Genomic DNA, 15952 nt, shown 5'->3' on the forward strand with positions numbered 1-15952 from the left:
TCAAGAGTAGAGGAGTTTAATGTGAATCCTGAGGATTTGTTTCCTATGGAACCAAATGAAGATGAAGGTGAAGATGTGAATGCAACAGGTGGTGAGCACACTCCCAGCACTACATCGAAAGAAACAGAGGTAGAAAACTCATTCCAAGCTTACAAGAGACCAAGAAGATCAAAAGTCTGGAATGATTTTCTTGAACCTGAATTAATCAAAGGGAAATGGAAAGTAAGGTGTAAGTATTGCAACAGTCCTCTTTCGATCTTGGTATCTAAAAGTACTAGTCATTTGAGTCGACATGTTTGTCCGAATAAGACGTTGCATATGAAACAAGAGCAATTGATTAACTTTATGCCATCTGATAAAAGTGCTGGTGCAAACCATTCTGAATTTGTTAGTGCTTTGCATAATGGTAAGTTTGACATGATAAAGATGAGAGAGGGGATAGCACATTGGATCACCATGCATGAGCATCCTTTCACTACTGTAGAAGAGGAGGGCTTCAATTTGATGCTAAAACGGGGAATACCATAATGGACAAGTGTGTCTCGTCACACTATAAGGACAGACTCCTTCAAAGTGTACGACATTGAGAAGAAGAAACTGAAAGCATTGTTGAAAACAGTAGATCGAATTAGCTTGACTACAGATTTGTGGCGATCAAGGCCTCAAAAGATCGAATACATGGTTTTAACAGCTCATTTTGTAGATCCGCAATGGAAGCTTCAGAAGCGGGTGCTCAATTTTGTCCACTTGCCTCCTCCACGTAAAGGTCCTAATATAGCAGATTGCATCTTAACATGCTTAAGAGAGTGGGAAATTGAAGACAAAGTAAGTGTGCTTGTATTTTTTTCCTAATACTCAGTATGTATTAGTTGTGATTGGAGTCTTAAACTAATGAAATGTTTTTTTGAATCTCTTAGATTTTCACAATCTCGGTGGACAATGCAACTGCAAATGATTCTTGTATTCAAATTTTGAAGGATAATTTTGCATCTAATGGAAGGTTGTTATGCAATGGAAGGTTATTTCATGTGCGTTGTTGTGCACATATCCTCAATATAATGGTTCAACATGGGCTTCAACAAGTGAAGAGCATCATTGAAAGAGTACATGACAGCGTGGACTTTTTGAACTCAAGTGAAGCACGACTTAAACGGTTTGGTGAGCTTGTTAGCCAATACAACTTGCAATCACGGAAATTAGTCCTTGAATGCAAGACTCGCTGGAATTCAACTTATGATATGTTGGATTGTGCTATCAAGTTTAGAAAGGTATTTCCTAGATATGCTTTACATGATAATAGTTATGATTGCTGTCCTGATGATGATGAGTGGGAAAAGATTGAAAAATTGCTTCAAGACTTAAAAGTTTTTAAAGACACTACTAACATCATATCAGGTTCAGAATATCCAACTTCTAACTTGTTTCTTACTGAGGTGCATAGAGTTAAAGTCCTGTTGGATCAAAAAGCTGAGTCTCCTGATGATTTTGTTAAGAGTATGGTTCAAAACATGAAACAAAGGTTCGACAAGTATTGGGGTGAATGCAATATGCTTATGTCAATAGGAGCTGTATTGGACCCAAGATTAAAATTGAGGGTTCTAGAGATTACATTCCCCAAACTGTTTCCTTCACATGTAGCTCGGGAAAACATTAGTAAAGTTAGAGAACTAATATATCAATTGTATGACGAATATGTGAGAATGCATTCTTCCTTTACTGATGAAGAAAGTTCAGAATGTGAAGTTGCTTCAAGTGTTGTGGAATGAGGTAGTTCCGTAAGTGGTTTGTCAGAAATTTTGCAATCGGTTAGATGTGGGCAAGTAGTGGAGCCTAATAAATCCGAAGTCGATTTGTATTTTGATGAAGGGCTTTTCATTACTCAAGATTCTAAATTTGATGTCTTGTCTTGGTGGAAAGAAAAATCAATAAAGTACCGAATTTTGTCTAAGTTAGCGGTACAAATTTTAGCAGTTCCCATCACCACTGTGGCTTCTGAGGCAATTTTTAGTGCTGGGGGTCGTGTAATAGATCCTTATAGAGCAAGGCTTTCACCAGAAACAGTGCAAATGTTAATATGCACAGGTGACTTGTGCAGATCCCTCCATGGAGTGAAAAGAAAGAACAAGGTATGAATTACTTTTTTATCGTAATTTATGTCTTTGTTGTTTTCCCTGAACATTTATATCTTAAAATTTGATACTATTGCAGAACAAAGATGAAGATCAACCTAAAGAAATTTTCATCCCGGTACCTTCGAAGGAATCCGCAAGCTGATGTCAAAATTGAGTACTATTTGCATTTGTTGTATTGAAAAAATAATGTTGTGGAATAATTTTTCTTTAATATTTTTATTGGGATATTTTCATGTGTTTAATTCAATTAAGTTGTTGGTTTTTTATTATGAATTATGTATTATATCTTAAAATAGCACTTTTATAATAATAAGATGCTAAGAAACGCAAATGGCATCTATTTAATGTAAACACAGGTTTGATTTAGAAAATCGAGCTCCATAATAATACAAGCTTGAATTCGAGTTTGAATTCGAACTTGAATTCGAGCTTGAATTCGAGTTCGAGTCCGAGCTTGAATTCGAGTTCGAGTCCGAGCTTGAATTCGAGCTTGAATTCGAGTTCGAGTCCGAGTCGAGTTTGAATTTTGGTTTTCGAGTTCGAGTCGAGCTCGAATTTTCGAGTTTTTCGAGTTTTCGAGTTCGAGTCGAGTTGCACCTCCAGCATTCGAGTTCGAGTCGAGTTTAGCAAAACTCGAACTCGACTCGCTCATAAGCATGCCTAATTGAACCTAAAAATTATAAAGAGGCACTAACTGACTCTGATTGGATCATTGCCATGCAGGAGGAACTCAATGAATTCGAAAGAAATAAAGTATGGCATCTTGAGCCCACACCTTTAGGCAACAGAGTAATAGGCCTAAAGTGGGTATTCCGAAACAAACAAGACGAGCATGCAACCATCACTAGGAACAAAGCCAGATTGGTCGTCAAAGGGTACAATCAGCAAGAAGGGATAGATTTTGAAGAGACATTTGCTCCAGTTGCCAGAATGGAAGCAATACGTATACTTATAGCGTTTGCATCATACATGGGGTTCAAACTCTGTCAAATGGATGTAAAATGTGCGTTCCTAAACGGATATCTCAAGGAAGAAGTCTACGTGGAACAACCACCAGGATTTAAAGATCCAGAATACCCCTCACATGTGTACAAGCTGGACAAAGCACTATATGGATTAAAACAAGCTCCAAGAGCATGGTATGAACGACTGTCTCACTTCCTACTAGACAATAAATTCAATCGAGGTAAAGTTGATAGAACCCTGTTCCTTAAGTCAAGAAATACAGACATACTAATAGTTCAAATTTATGTTGATGATATTATATTCGGTGCTACTAACGAAGATCTTTGCAAGGAATTCTCTGACTTAATGCAGCAAGAATTTCAAATGAGCATGATGGGAGAACTTAACTTCTTCCTAGGTCTTCAAATCAAACAAACGGAACAAGGCATCATGATACATCAACAGAAATACATAAAGGACCTCATCAAGAAATATGGAATGGAGTCTGCTAAAAGCAACCACACACCAATGGGAACAACAACAAGACTAGATGAGGATCAAGAAGGTAAAAGTGTTGATCAAACAAGATACAGAGGTATGATAGGCTCTTTACTTTATCTCACAGCAAGCAGACCAGACATTGCATTCAGTGTAGGTGTCTGTGCCCGCTTTCAATCTAATCCAAAGGAATCCCATCTCACAGCAGTCAAAAGAATTCTAAGATACCTAAAAGGAACAGATGACTTATGCCTATGGTACCCTAACTATGATCACTTTGATCTCAAAGGATATACAGATGCTGACTATGCAGGTGATTTAGTAAATAGAAAAAGCACATCAGGGATGGTGCAGTTCCTAGGAGCATGTGCAGTCTCCTGGGCTTCCAAGAAACAAAACACTGTGGCATTATCTACAACAGAAGCCGAATATGTAGTTGCTGCTTCATGCTGTTCCCAAATGCTATGGATCAAGCAACAACTTAGAGACTTTGGTATGGAATTAAAATGTGTTCCTATCCTGTGTGACAACACTAGTGCCATCTGCATATCAAAAGATCCAGTCCACCACTCAAGAGTCAAACACATTCACATTCGGCATCACTTTCTAAAAGACTATGTGGAAAAGGAACTGGTCAAACTTGAATTCTGTCCCACAGAAGATCAAGTAGCTGACATCTTGACCAAACCACTTAACAGAGACAGACATGACAAGCTAAGGTTAGAACTTGGTATGATACAAATACAATGATAACTGTTGCCCTTACTTATTTTCAAACTTCACTGGATATTATTATGAATATATATATATATATATATATATATATATATATATATATATATATATATATATATATTTTATTACGTTTTTTTTTTGCTTTTATTTTATGAAATTGTTTCTTCATGAATGGACTAACAATCAGACTCAGATTGCAAAAATCAGCTGTGTGCATTACCACAGCCACGTCTGCACACTATTAAGGTAATCGCACTTGTTTCCAATACTTGCTTTCAATTCGAGGTCTAAGTGGGAATACTAAAAATGAATGGAAAGCATTTAATTTGATTCATCGAATCTTACAAAACCCGGTGCATGCATTACTATTCCATTTTTTGTTCACTCAAACACGCTTCCCACACTCCGATTCCCAACACCAAAACTCTTCCCATTCCAATCATTCCGCCTATAAAATTCTCGGAACATCCCCTCCTTCTTATCAAATCCCCAATTTTCAAAATTAACTTATCTCTCCTAGTAAATCGCAACAGCCCTCCCTATAAAATCATGACCCTCTACAAACTTCAATTCCCAAACCCTACAAATTCATCTTCTCCTTCTACACCCATCATCACCGTCATACCTCTTAAAACCATTCATCCAGAAACAATGCCTCCCAAACAACCAACTCCCAAACCATCAGCCACAAAATCAACTGCAAAACTCACCACCAAACGAAAGCTGGTCTTGAAGAAGGAAGTCGCTGCTTTGATTCAGGGGGAACTTCATCTTCCAGCTGAGAAGAAGGTAAAACTCGAACCCACAAAATTTTTCTATTTTCCCCCCGATCGTATGCTCCCTGGTCTTAGCATAGATTTTGGTTGGTGTCGAGAAGTCGGGTTTGTAGAGTTGTTGGAGTCGATCGAGTCTCAGGGTTGGACTTATCTGTTTGAGGTTTGTTCTAAAGCTTGCATGTATCCAAAAGCGATGGGGGAATTTTGCTCAAACTTTGTCAATCAAAACGGGTTGTAAAGGTATATATAAATTTATGATCATGTAGTTAAACCTTGGTAATGTACGGGAGATTTTTAACCAGACCTACCAGATTATCATCCAATTATTTTTATTTTTTTTGAAGGTAAGATGAAGTGCTATCGGATCGGAATTCCGCACAGATCAACTTGTCCGAGTTAGCAGGCTAGATACTCAGAGAGCGGGGAAAATTGTAAGGCAAACTCTCCCTCAAAATACCCCTAACCTCCAACTTTTTGGTTGGAAGGTGAAATCCTTTAGGCCAAGGCATTGCTTGGTTATCATCCAATTATATGGATCTTCGATGCCTTGCATAACTCACGATTTGGTAATACTCATTGTATAATTGCTTTTTGTTTGACACGTGGAAAGAGCCCCAAAAGACAATAACGTAGACGTCGTTTATTTTGACGAAAAATGCTTTCCTGCAATTTTGTTTGTTTTCATTTCATTTGTTTGTTTTGTTGAATAGTGGAAAACATTTTTTTTTCCGGAAAGAAGGAATGTCGCATTTTTCTATCTATTCTCTTGCATTTCTGTTGATTCCTGAGTTTTGATGATGACAAGCTTACACTCTACTGATTGTTGAAATAAGGATTGACAGGAGCAAGTTACTATAAGCTAGGACAAGTACACAACGAGGCAAGCTGAGAAGCAGCACGGAAATTAAGTCCAACATTATGAAGAGTACAAGTCTAAAGAGTATGGACAGATTGAATCATGGGCCAAGGAGTATGAAGCCCAGCAAGTCAAATAGAGTCCAGAAAGGTATAAGATCAGTAGATACAAATACAGCTTAGTATGGGAACAGAATATTTCATAGAGTCCTAAAACAGTTTTGTTTTATAAAAGATAAGTGTCGATATACAAAACTGATTTTACTATTTTACTTAAGGTTAAACTCTTAAACGTTTTGAGTTAATTCACAACTCTAAAATCCGTAAAGATTGATTTTATCTAAACGCGTTTTAATGATGTTATTTGCGAAAATATATCTTTTGAAAAGAGTCCTAAATTGTGTTGAATTAGAATCTAGGGTAAACTCTTAGTTTCTTATATATACACCTTAAGTTCTCTGCGAAAGTTTTTATCAGACTTATTTTACATTAACCGGAAGCTTTCAGGTATTACCCTTAAAGTCTTAATCTTTAAAGAGTCTGTTCCTGTTCCCATATAGAGCAGTATTTGTTACGTGGTCTTATATCTTGTATTTAGTATTAAGTTTAATATTACTTTATTTCCGTCTAAAGTGTTGAGTTATTGTATGATAAGCCTGAGTCAGGCTTACTTGAGCAAGAGAGAAGATCTCACAAGAGATCTGTGAGGAGAAGCAGTTGAGGGACTGTTTCTGTAAGGGAAGGAACAACGAGGGGTTGTTCCTGGTCATTTGTAGTCAGAGGCGACTAACAGATTGTGGCCCGAGTAGATTAGGCTTGTAAAGAAACTGAGTTGTTTTGCCTAATTAGTGAATGTGTTTAAGTCCCCAAAGGGGCCGTGGTTTTTTCCTCTCTATTGGGCCTAGAGAGTTTTCCACGCTAAATCTCGCTTGGATATTTTACTGTTTTTGTTCCTAGTAGTTTAATTTTTGTAAAACCGTAAAATATCAATTCACCCCCTTCTTGAGGAACTCTGTGAAACTAACATTTTCCTTTTCTCTCCTCCCACCTATCATCTCATTTCAACTTCCATTTTTTTTCTTCACTAAACTCCGTTTGGTACGATATAAAACGTTTTCAACTGAAAATAGTTTTACATTGAAAATCATTTACATAGGAAATACATTTTCCTACAAGTTTTCCTTTCTTAGGTTCGTAGGAAATTGCTTTTCCTTTCTTATCATTTTACATTGGAAAAAAAACCGATATTAGTTGAGGCATTTCATCAAAACTTGGAGGGCATACACTATAAGGGTACAAATTCTCACATATTATGTAAACAACTTCACGTGTTGTAATCTGATCAAATAGGCTATAAACCCGACGATACATATATTATAGCTTTCCAACAAGATCGATTTAGTCAACTGGTGTGAAACTTCCAAAATTTTAACTTAAACTCCTATTAATAAGTGTCTATACTCATATTGAAGTAAACCTCAAACAAAGAATCAAACCAAATTTTGAGCAAAAATACCCAAAACAATTCAATAAAGTTGAACACAAGAAAAACCATAGATCAAATTGTGTCAAATAGTAGAGAGAGAATAGAGAAGAGCAAAATGCCGATTTCAATTTGAGGTAGCCCAAGCTGAGAGGAGGAGATATGAGAGATGAGAGCTTTGATTTGGGAACGAGAGAGGAGCAAGCTTGCTTTGGGAACGGGAGAATAAGAAACTGAATATTGGTTTCCCTTCTGATTTGGGGAAAACGTTTTCCAGTGGTTTGTAAAATCGTTTTCAGCCCAAATTTTACATTAGAAGGCCAGCCCATACCAAAGGAAAAAGTTTTTTTCGGGAAAAAGGTTTTACGCCCTATTAGACAGAGTCTAACTTTTGTTTCAAGGTAAAAAAACCAAAAAAAAAACTATTTATAAGTGTATTTTCCCAATCTTTGGTTTATACACCCTGGTGCACAATGCTCATCATGCACCCTATTTTTAAATGAAAAAACATAAGGGATAAGTACAAAGAACATAGATAATAGGAAGAACATAAAGGCCAAATACAAATAACATTGATAAAAAACATAACAAATTATCTCATAAATTTAGCATATTTTTTGAAAAAAATCATCAACAAATCTTCAAATTTATCATCAACTTCATGAAAAAAACAAAGAATGCATAAAACAAGTAGAAGAACTTTTCAAACTAAAGTAGAAAAAACAAACTTGTTCAAACTCAAAGAACATATGCACACATATAACATATACTTCGTACACCCATAGAACATAAACACTCAGCTCATAGAACATGCATGTAGTGGAAACCCAAAGAACTTATAACTCAAACTCAAACTCAAAGAACACATACTAACAAAACCTACATTATAATCTAATAAACGTCAAATTCAAGTTCATACAAAACACAAAATTAGAAATGAATACCAAACCACATGAAAAAAAATTAAGTTTCAACAACAAATTTGGGAACTTATTCATCATCAATACAATCACTATGATAAATCCATAAGAATTGTGAAATCTCATAATGATTTTCTATCGAAATTTGCAAAAAATTAATTAAGATAAAATTTAGTTGTTTAGCAAAGAAGAATAACTTGGTATCTTATTTTTTCAAACATAATCCCATAATTTCATTGAGTAATATTCTATGTTTTTAACCGAATCTCATAATTTCGATGAATAGTATTCTGGTTTTTTGTTTGTTTTGATTTAAATAAACTCAAAACTACGTCGTTTTAAATGGGGTACACAATGCTCACTGTGCACCTGGGTGTACCATTCAATTTGCAGTGTTTTCCCTTGAAAATTATATTTCCATGAAAAATACTTTTGCTTTGTAGCAAACGGAACCGTAGACAAGATTTGATCGCAAATCTGAACAGAATATAATGTTGATAAGAATAAAAGACAAGGGCAATATAGTAAATTTAAAGGTAGACAGTTAGTTTGTTATGCATTTGACATCGACATTGAAATCAACATCATGATGTTATAATCATTGGAGAGTTTGTTAGGCTTAGATTACTATATATGTAAAGCTTGATCGCCTAAGCTAGTTGCAAAATCTATGACAAATGATTTGATTCTCTCCTCTCTTCTTTTCCTTATTTTCCCTTTCTCTCTTTTCTATATATCCCGACACTCGACCACCTAAACTAACTGACATCCACATTACTTACGAGAGTGTAAATATGTATTGCGCATGTGGTAGTATAGGCGAAAAGGGGATGTAGAATGAAGCAAGTATTATGATTAATGCGTTTGTTTTGTTTTTTTTATGATTAATGCGTGTTCTTGTAGGCAAGAAATACACTTCACGCATGCATTTTGCTAGAAGTGCACTTCACATGTTTATATAACGTACAAGAATTTGGATCCTTTAGTTACACTTCGTTATTTACTGTTAGCTCTGCTCTCCCACAACATTAGGAGTCTTAATAGTAATTTTTAGCTACTCAATTCTATTAATAGCATGTTGAAAATGTAATTTCCTATATAATTAAACGTTAGAAATTACTAGTATGAGAAAATAATTATAAAAAATAATAAAAAGTTACTCGTAGCTTACAATTAATACTTCATTGGTCTATCTATATATATATGATATTAACAGAAATATATTCCCTACATAACATATAAAAAATGGGAAAGTTGTTAAAAAATAGTTATTTATTGTTTATGTTTTGGACATTGGCATGTTGTAAGGGAAGTTTTTCTGAGAAGAATGAAACAGAGATGTATAAATCAGCTATAGGTGATCCAGGAATGCAAAGAGATGGGTTGAGAGTGGCCATTGAATCATGGAACCAATGCAATGAAGTCGGCCAAGAAACTCCCAACTTTGGGAGTCCAAGAGCTGCTGATTGTTTTGATCTTCTTGGTAAGTGTAATTTCTTTAACTTGCACATTTATAAATGGTGCTTATATTTCTATGAAATCAATTCAATCATTTTTAATTATACTGCAGAAGATCCAAGGAAGAAGGATTGTAATTACACAATACAACACAAAGTGACAGAGCAAGACAACATACTAGGAGTAGGGAGCCCAATTCCGGGAGGAAGCTCAGAATCCTTGAACAATGTAGACCTATATGCAGCAGAAAAAGAAGTTTATTTAGGGTCAAAATGTCAAGTAGAAGACAAGCCAAACCCATGGCAATTCTGGATGATCATGTTAAAAAATGGAAATATGGACACCTATGCTGCCTTATGCCCTAAGGATGGCGAGAAAGTTGGCCCTTATGGACCTGATACTCGCTTTGATTGTTTTGGAAAAGGATGTATGAGCCACCCTACCATGCACCATAACTACACTACATTAGTAAGGGGAACTACTCTAAGGGGGCGATTTTACGGGACATGGGATGTTGATGTTGATGTTGATGTTGATATTGATATTGATATTGATTCGAGCAAAGTAGGAGTAATTGATGAAGCAAACAATATATCTTTCTATTCTGTCACTTGGGAAAAGGAAATTGGGAAAGGGAGTTGGGTTTTTCGACACGTTCTTAAGACCTCTAAGAGGTATCCTTGGTTGATGCTTTACTTGAGATCAGATACTACCCAAGGGTTTTCAGGTGGTTACCATTATGATACTAGAGGAATGATAAAAACAGTATGTGTTTTCAAGCTAACATCTTTTCTTTCCCTTGTATTTCTACCTATATCTTGCTGATTTACAACTGTTAAAACTTTTACCTTGCAGAAAAATCTAGAATCACCCAACTTCAAAGTAAGATTCAAGTTGAATGTAACTAAAGGAGGGGGTCCAAAGACTCAGTTCTACTTAATGGATATGGGAAGCTGTTGGAAGAACAACGGGCAGCCGTGTGATGGAGATGTTACTTCAGATGTTACACGATACAGTGAGATGATCATCAACCCTGACACTGAATCCTGGTGCAGACCTGATAGGTTGCAGCTTTGCCCACCTTATCATACCTTCCCAAATGGAACTCGTGTTTATCGAAACGACACAAAAAACTACCCATATGATGCGTATCACATGTACTGTTCCCCAGGAAATGGCAAGTATTTAGAAGAACCTAACAGCAGATGTGATCCTTTTAGCAACCCACAACCTCAAGAAATATTGCAGATTTTACCTCACCCGGTATGGGGTGAATATGGTTACCCTACAAAGAAAGGGGAAGGTTGGATTGGCAATCCCAAGACTTGGTTGCTTCATGTGGGGAGACTCTCGCAAACTTTATATTTTTACCAGGTATATACTATATAGGTCTATGCTTGTTGACATTATCATGAGGAAACTAATTATGATTGTGAAAATGTGCAGGATCCAGGAACTAAACCTATCAAAAGGCGATGGACATCCATAGATTTAGGAGTTGAAGTATATAGAGACCCTGATCAAGTTATAGAATGGACTGTCACCGACTTTGACATCCTTGTACCAGGAGACACTTCTTCGATTCAAAGTAACAATAAGTCGGTATTTTAGCAGGAACGAACTACTGTATAATCTAATACAGGGGTCACTTTGATCTTTAGGCTGCTTTTAATGGCGTTCAGAAAACATCCTCAACAAAAGTAACTGTTATGCACTTGTACTTTCTCGCCAAGATATTGGGGAATGTATTATTCCAACTGTATGACCAAAATCCACATAACAGAAATTTTTATTACAACGAAATTTCTGGGATGAGGAATTGAAATCCCTGTATAAACCGAAAGACATATTCTTCCCTCTGGAAACTGTTTACCAGAAATACTCGATTTATTTCCCTTTTACAATAGTCGCTGTTAGACCAAAAGACCAGGAATAGGTCATTGTCATTTGGTAAAATAGGGTTTTGTTTATTATACTAGAATCACAGATTACTAAATCAAATACAGAAAGTACTCCGTAATCCTCGCATTTAGGAATGTGATAGTAGCAGATTACACTCGGCACGGATGCAACAAGAAAAAGAATTATCTTTTGTAGGATGATGAAATTACAAAAAAGTTTCAACTATTTGATACTCGAAAACAACGTACAGATCACATACTAAGTAGCCAAGTAGGTATAATAGTATTGCTAATTTTTGTTACTCTTGCCTCATATTTGAATGAAAGAATGTAAAGTTTCCAACCAAAATTTGAGAATACAAAGATATACATGTACAAACATAAAAACAAAGGGGTGCAAATGAGCAGTTACCCTTGCGCAACGGGAACTGATATTGACATGGGCACGGACACATCACGAATAAAGCTTGTATCTCTATTCGTTATTGAGTTCCCAGCTAACTGATATCCAACACCTAAACCACCATAATGCAACGCTGCATTCTCTCGTCTTTGGAAAACCCTGGCAAGGGAGGCTGCCTTTCTCCTAGCCCGTTTTGTCCCAGTAAACAGTAAGGTTTGAAGTAAACTTGCCAAGGTCGGTGCTTTGAGCACCTTCTCGGTGGTAGCAGCCCCACCACTCCGACAAAGCTCAAGCAATGCAGCAACTGCATTCTCCTTTCCTCGGGGGGTTCCACAACGCATCAATCCGAGCAAACCAGCCACCGCCATTTCCTCCCTGCCCACAGCCTCAGCCCCAGCAGGATGCCTCACTATCAAAGCCAATGCCCCTGCTGCCTCTTCTGATACCCCGTCAACTCCTATAGCTCCCACAACTTCTGTCACTGCCCCTGCTTCTATCATCCGCAAACAATTTTCTGTATGTGTTGAAAGATTAAACAGAGCAGTCACTGCATCTTTCTTCCCTCGGGGAGTCCCATCCCTCAACAGGTTAGCAAGAGCTTCAACTGCCCCATTTTCATCAGCAATTCTCTTCTTATAGTTATGAACTGCTGATAGGCTAAACAAGGTAGCAGCCGCATTTTCTCTGGCCTCTGTTGTTTGCCCAAACCTTAAAACATCAACAATAGAACTCAAACACCCTTCTTCATCCATGATTTTCCCCTTATTCTTGTCATGGATGGATAAGTTAAGCATTGCAGTGACAGAATTCTCTTGAGCAATTGCATTTTTTGATAACAACAGCCGCCTGAGATGAGGAACTGCACCAGCTTCTGCAATAAAAGCACGGTTCTCCTTCCCTGTTTTTGACAACAACCGGATCTCCCGGGCAGCAATTGCTTGTGCGTCCTCTGACCCCGAAGCAAGTTGCTGGATAAGGAGATAAGCTGTAGCCTGGTTTGCTGTAACTGCAGCTTTTGTAGATGAAGCAGCAGCAAGTTCTGAAGAGAACTCTGCACCCTCTGGTTGCTCATAAGGAATTCCCTGAGCTGCAGACCATTTTGTAATCAGATTTCTAAGCGCCCGATTAGGAATCAGCCTTGTATGGGCAAGCATTTGACCTGTCTTCGGACAACTGTAATGTCCTTCATCCAACCACCTTGATATTGAAGAACGGTCATAGGTCTGCCCAGTAGATACAATCACTGGATCTTGCATCAAATCCAACGATATGGGGCAACAAAAATCCTTTGGAATTGTGAGGAAAGTATCAGCTATTTCTTGAGTCATCAGTCCTTTCCTCATTTTGTTGTGGCTCTCAGCTCCCATTTCCATCTCTTCCTCTTCAAACCCAAATAGCAAGAACCTGCAATAACGTGTGAGGGCCACAAACCCATTAAGCACTGAAGCAGTGGGTTCTACATCACCCTCATGATTAACAATTTGCTCCTCTAAGAAGTCAATTTCCGCCCTGCAACTTCTGGCATCGCGAATCCTCAACTGGTCGACAAAGAAAAACCAAAGGTCATTTGTATCAGGTATCTGCCCCTTCTCAAATTCATACAAGAAAGAATACAACCGATGCCTTAACATCTCATCGCGCTTATCCACAAAGCACTTATTTCTACTCAACTGTCTCTGCAACAACTCAATCTGCTCCCTAACATCCTCACTCAAACCAAGCTCTTTAATTGGAACAACATCCAAAAGGGTCGATATTTCTTGATTAAGATCATGAAAATGCCCTGAAATTGACTGGTTTTGCAAAAGGACCCACAACTTACTAGATTGTGAACAATAATCCAACAATATTTTGCACCTATAGAACACCAAGTAAAGCTCTTTAAAGCACAAAATCGCCGTGTAAGAAAACCTCGAAAACGATCGAAAATCCTTCAGGAAATCCAAAACAACAACAAACACCTCAATCTTCCTAACTAGAGACATGAAATTCTTCCTCTGAAATGGCAATTTCTTCCCAGAATGCAATTCAACTAATTCATTAGCTACAGATAACAACGTTCTGATAATTCCTCCATCTGTCAGGTCCACCGGAGCAAGAAATGCCTCCAAAGGCGGTGACCTTCGTCGGCGCAACGACGAAAATGCAGCCGCTGTTGCCATTCTCAACCCCAAATTTTAGGGTTTTCCAATATTACCCAAATCCCCAAAATCTAAATACTTCTCTACTGGATAACCAAATCAAAAAAAATACCCAAATAAAAAAATTGACGAAATCTCTTACAACAGAACAAAACCCTAAAAACCCAGATCAAAAAAATCGCCAAAAAAGTAGAAAACTTTATCAATTAATCTTGAAATTGGGTTCAAATATAGAAAAAGGAAACATACCCCTTGTTAAAATTGTTGTTGTTGATATTGTTTGTTGTTGGGTAGTTATGATGTTTGAAGCTTCAACAGTTGAATAATAAACCTAAAAACTTTGTATTTTTAAATACACGAGATATTACAAGTGGGAAAATTAGAAAAATTCTAAGGTGCTAATTACGCGTTGAAGCAAAGAAAATTATGGAAGAAAGTTTAACATTTCTTCCTTTCTTTCTTTTCTTTTTTTTGTTTTTTTTTTTGGGGGAAATTGAGTTTCTTCAACGCTTCCTTTTCCCTACTTTCTTTCTTATCTTTCCTTGTGGGTTTGAGTAAGAATTTTGGTGCAGGCTTTCTGAGTGTGACTTTTTGGTTTCTCTATTTCTTATTTTCTTAACAGGGGTTGACGAAACACACAAACAAACAACTAAACAAGGATCGAGTCCATAGACTGGGGTCGATTCTTTTTACTAGGGCATCCAATACTCTTTTTTTTTGGCAATAAAATAAATACTCTATTCATTTCACATTGTTCGTTGCACTCATTTTTACATAAAACTTTAGATGATAAATGTTTGTTTGATTATCAATTGTTATTTTATTAAAAAAAGTAGATGTAATAGGAGTTAATGGGGGTATTTTTTTAATTGAATGAGAGAGTGTAGAACAAAACTTTTTCTAGTTGGAAGAGAGAGACAATATAATAATTGTGGGGTCTTTACTAATTTAGAATTGTAACAAGTAATCTGTGACGAACGAAAAAAGAAAGTGTAACAAATAATTTGGGACGAATGGAATACATAAAAGGTATCCTAACATGGACGATGTGTTTCTTTTACCTGTTTATCATCAGACTCACTCCATTCTATTTGCGGTTATGAATGGAGGATAAATCTAGTGGTGAATGGGTCGGATCCGCTTCTGATCCATTGTCAACCCCAAAAGTGTAAAAAAATTATATTATGAAGACATATGGTGACCAGTCTATTACTCTAATACCCCGTACTTCATTTTTCTTTTCTTTTTTGTGTTCCATTTCTACTGGACACATTTGCCCACATAGCTTTTAGCATTAATATCTTTAGTTGTGTATCATAACTATTACTTGGTGTAAAAAGTTGATATATAAAAGTATGAGATAAGACAAATCTAACAAGATCCAATATTTTTTTTTGGTGTACACCCGGTTCACCCTTATTGCTAATCTGGATTCGGGGCGAGTTCTGAGTGGATAGGTTTCATTCCCCTCTCAATTGTTGTTGCGGGGGATCGAACACGGATCCTCCCTACCAAGTTCAACCTCAATCACCACTGAACCAACAGTCAATTGGTACAAGATCCAATATAACTACACAGTATGTTTTCATTATTCATGAATAATGACCATTGAACAAAGTTCAAAGTTGATCGAGAGACTACTATCAAACGTGGTGCCACTAAAAAAAGGGGGGAGTATCTTATTACAAATACTCTTTAACCTCTG

General features: G+C 36.8%; 3 protein-coding genes across 4 annotated transcripts; 2 read left to right on the plus strand and 1 right to left on the minus strand.

Moving 5' to 3' along the window:
- Positions 1 to 318: 318 nt before the first annotated feature.
- Positions 319 to 1766, plus strand: LOC130461577 (zinc finger BED domain-containing protein RICESLEEPER 2-like). The gene is made up of 3 exons (XM_056829729.1): positions 319 to 406; positions 563 to 825; positions 918 to 1766. Exons 1-3 carry the CDS (start codon positions 319 to 321, stop codon positions 1764 to 1766), a joined length of 1200 nt encoding a protein of 399 aa, XP_056685707.1.
- A 7259-nt stretch (positions 1767 to 9025) lies between these two features.
- LOC110789608 (uncharacterized) lies at positions 9026 to 11681 on the plus strand. 2 transcript variants are annotated; one of them, XM_021994307.2, is made up of 4 exons: positions 9026 to 9827; positions 9915 to 10567; positions 10658 to 11176; positions 11249 to 11681. In XM_021994307.2, the coding sequence occupies exons 1-4, from the start codon at positions 9590 to 9592 to the stop codon at positions 11411 to 11413; spliced, it is 1575 nt and encodes a 524-aa protein (XP_021849999.2). In that variant the 5' UTR covers positions 9026 to 9589; the 3' UTR covers positions 11414 to 11681. The 2 variants fall into 2 exon arrangements, with proteins under 2 accessions (XP_021849999.2, XP_021850000.2); XM_021994308.2 differs by having other exon boundaries at positions 9918 to 10567.
- Positions 11682 to 11869: 188 nt separating this feature from the next.
- On the minus strand, positions 11870 to 14858 carry LOC110789607 (U-box domain-containing protein 17). Its single transcript, XM_021994306.2, has one exon. The coding sequence runs from the start codon at positions 14266 to 14268 to the stop codon at positions 12112 to 12114; it is 2157 nt and encodes a 718-aa protein (XP_021849998.2). The 5' UTR covers positions 14269 to 14858; the 3' UTR covers positions 11870 to 12111.
- Positions 14859 to 15952: the final 1094 nt, after the last annotated feature.

Source organism: Spinacia oleracea, chromosome 5, assembly GCF_020520425.1.
Source record: "Spinacia oleracea cultivar Varoflay chromosome 5, BTI_SOV_V1, whole genome shotgun sequence".
NCBI lineage: Eukaryota > Viridiplantae > Streptophyta > Magnoliopsida > Caryophyllales > Amaranthaceae > Spinacia > Spinacia oleracea.

Coding starts and splice junctions, on each gene's coding strand:
- LOC110789608 (XM_021994307.2), top strand. CDS start 9,590: ATGGGAAAGTTGTTAAAAAATAGTTATTTATTGTTTATGTTTTGGACA. Junction 9,828..9,914: donor TGATTGTTTTGATCTTCTTG/GTAAGTGTAATT, acceptor ATTATACTGCAG/AAGATCCAAGGAAGAAGGAT. Junction 11,177..11,248: donor AAACTTTATATTTTTACCAG/GTATATACTATA, acceptor GAAAATGTGCAG/GATCCAGGAACTAAACCTAT.
- LOC110789607 (XM_021994306.2), bottom strand. CDS start 14,268: ATGGCAACAGCGGCTGCATTTTCGTCGTTGCGCCGACGAAGGTCACCG.
- LOC130461577 (XM_056829729.1), top strand. CDS start 319: ATGAAACAAGAGCAATTGATTAACTTTATGCCATCTGATAAAAGTGCT. Junction 407..562: donor TGTTAGTGCTTTGCATAATG/GTAAGTTTGACA, acceptor CTATAAGGACAG/ACTCCTTCAAAGTGTACGAC. Junction 826..917: donor AGTGGGAAATTGAAGACAAA/GTAAGTGTGCTT, acceptor TGAATCTCTTAG/ATTTTCACAATCTCGGTGGA.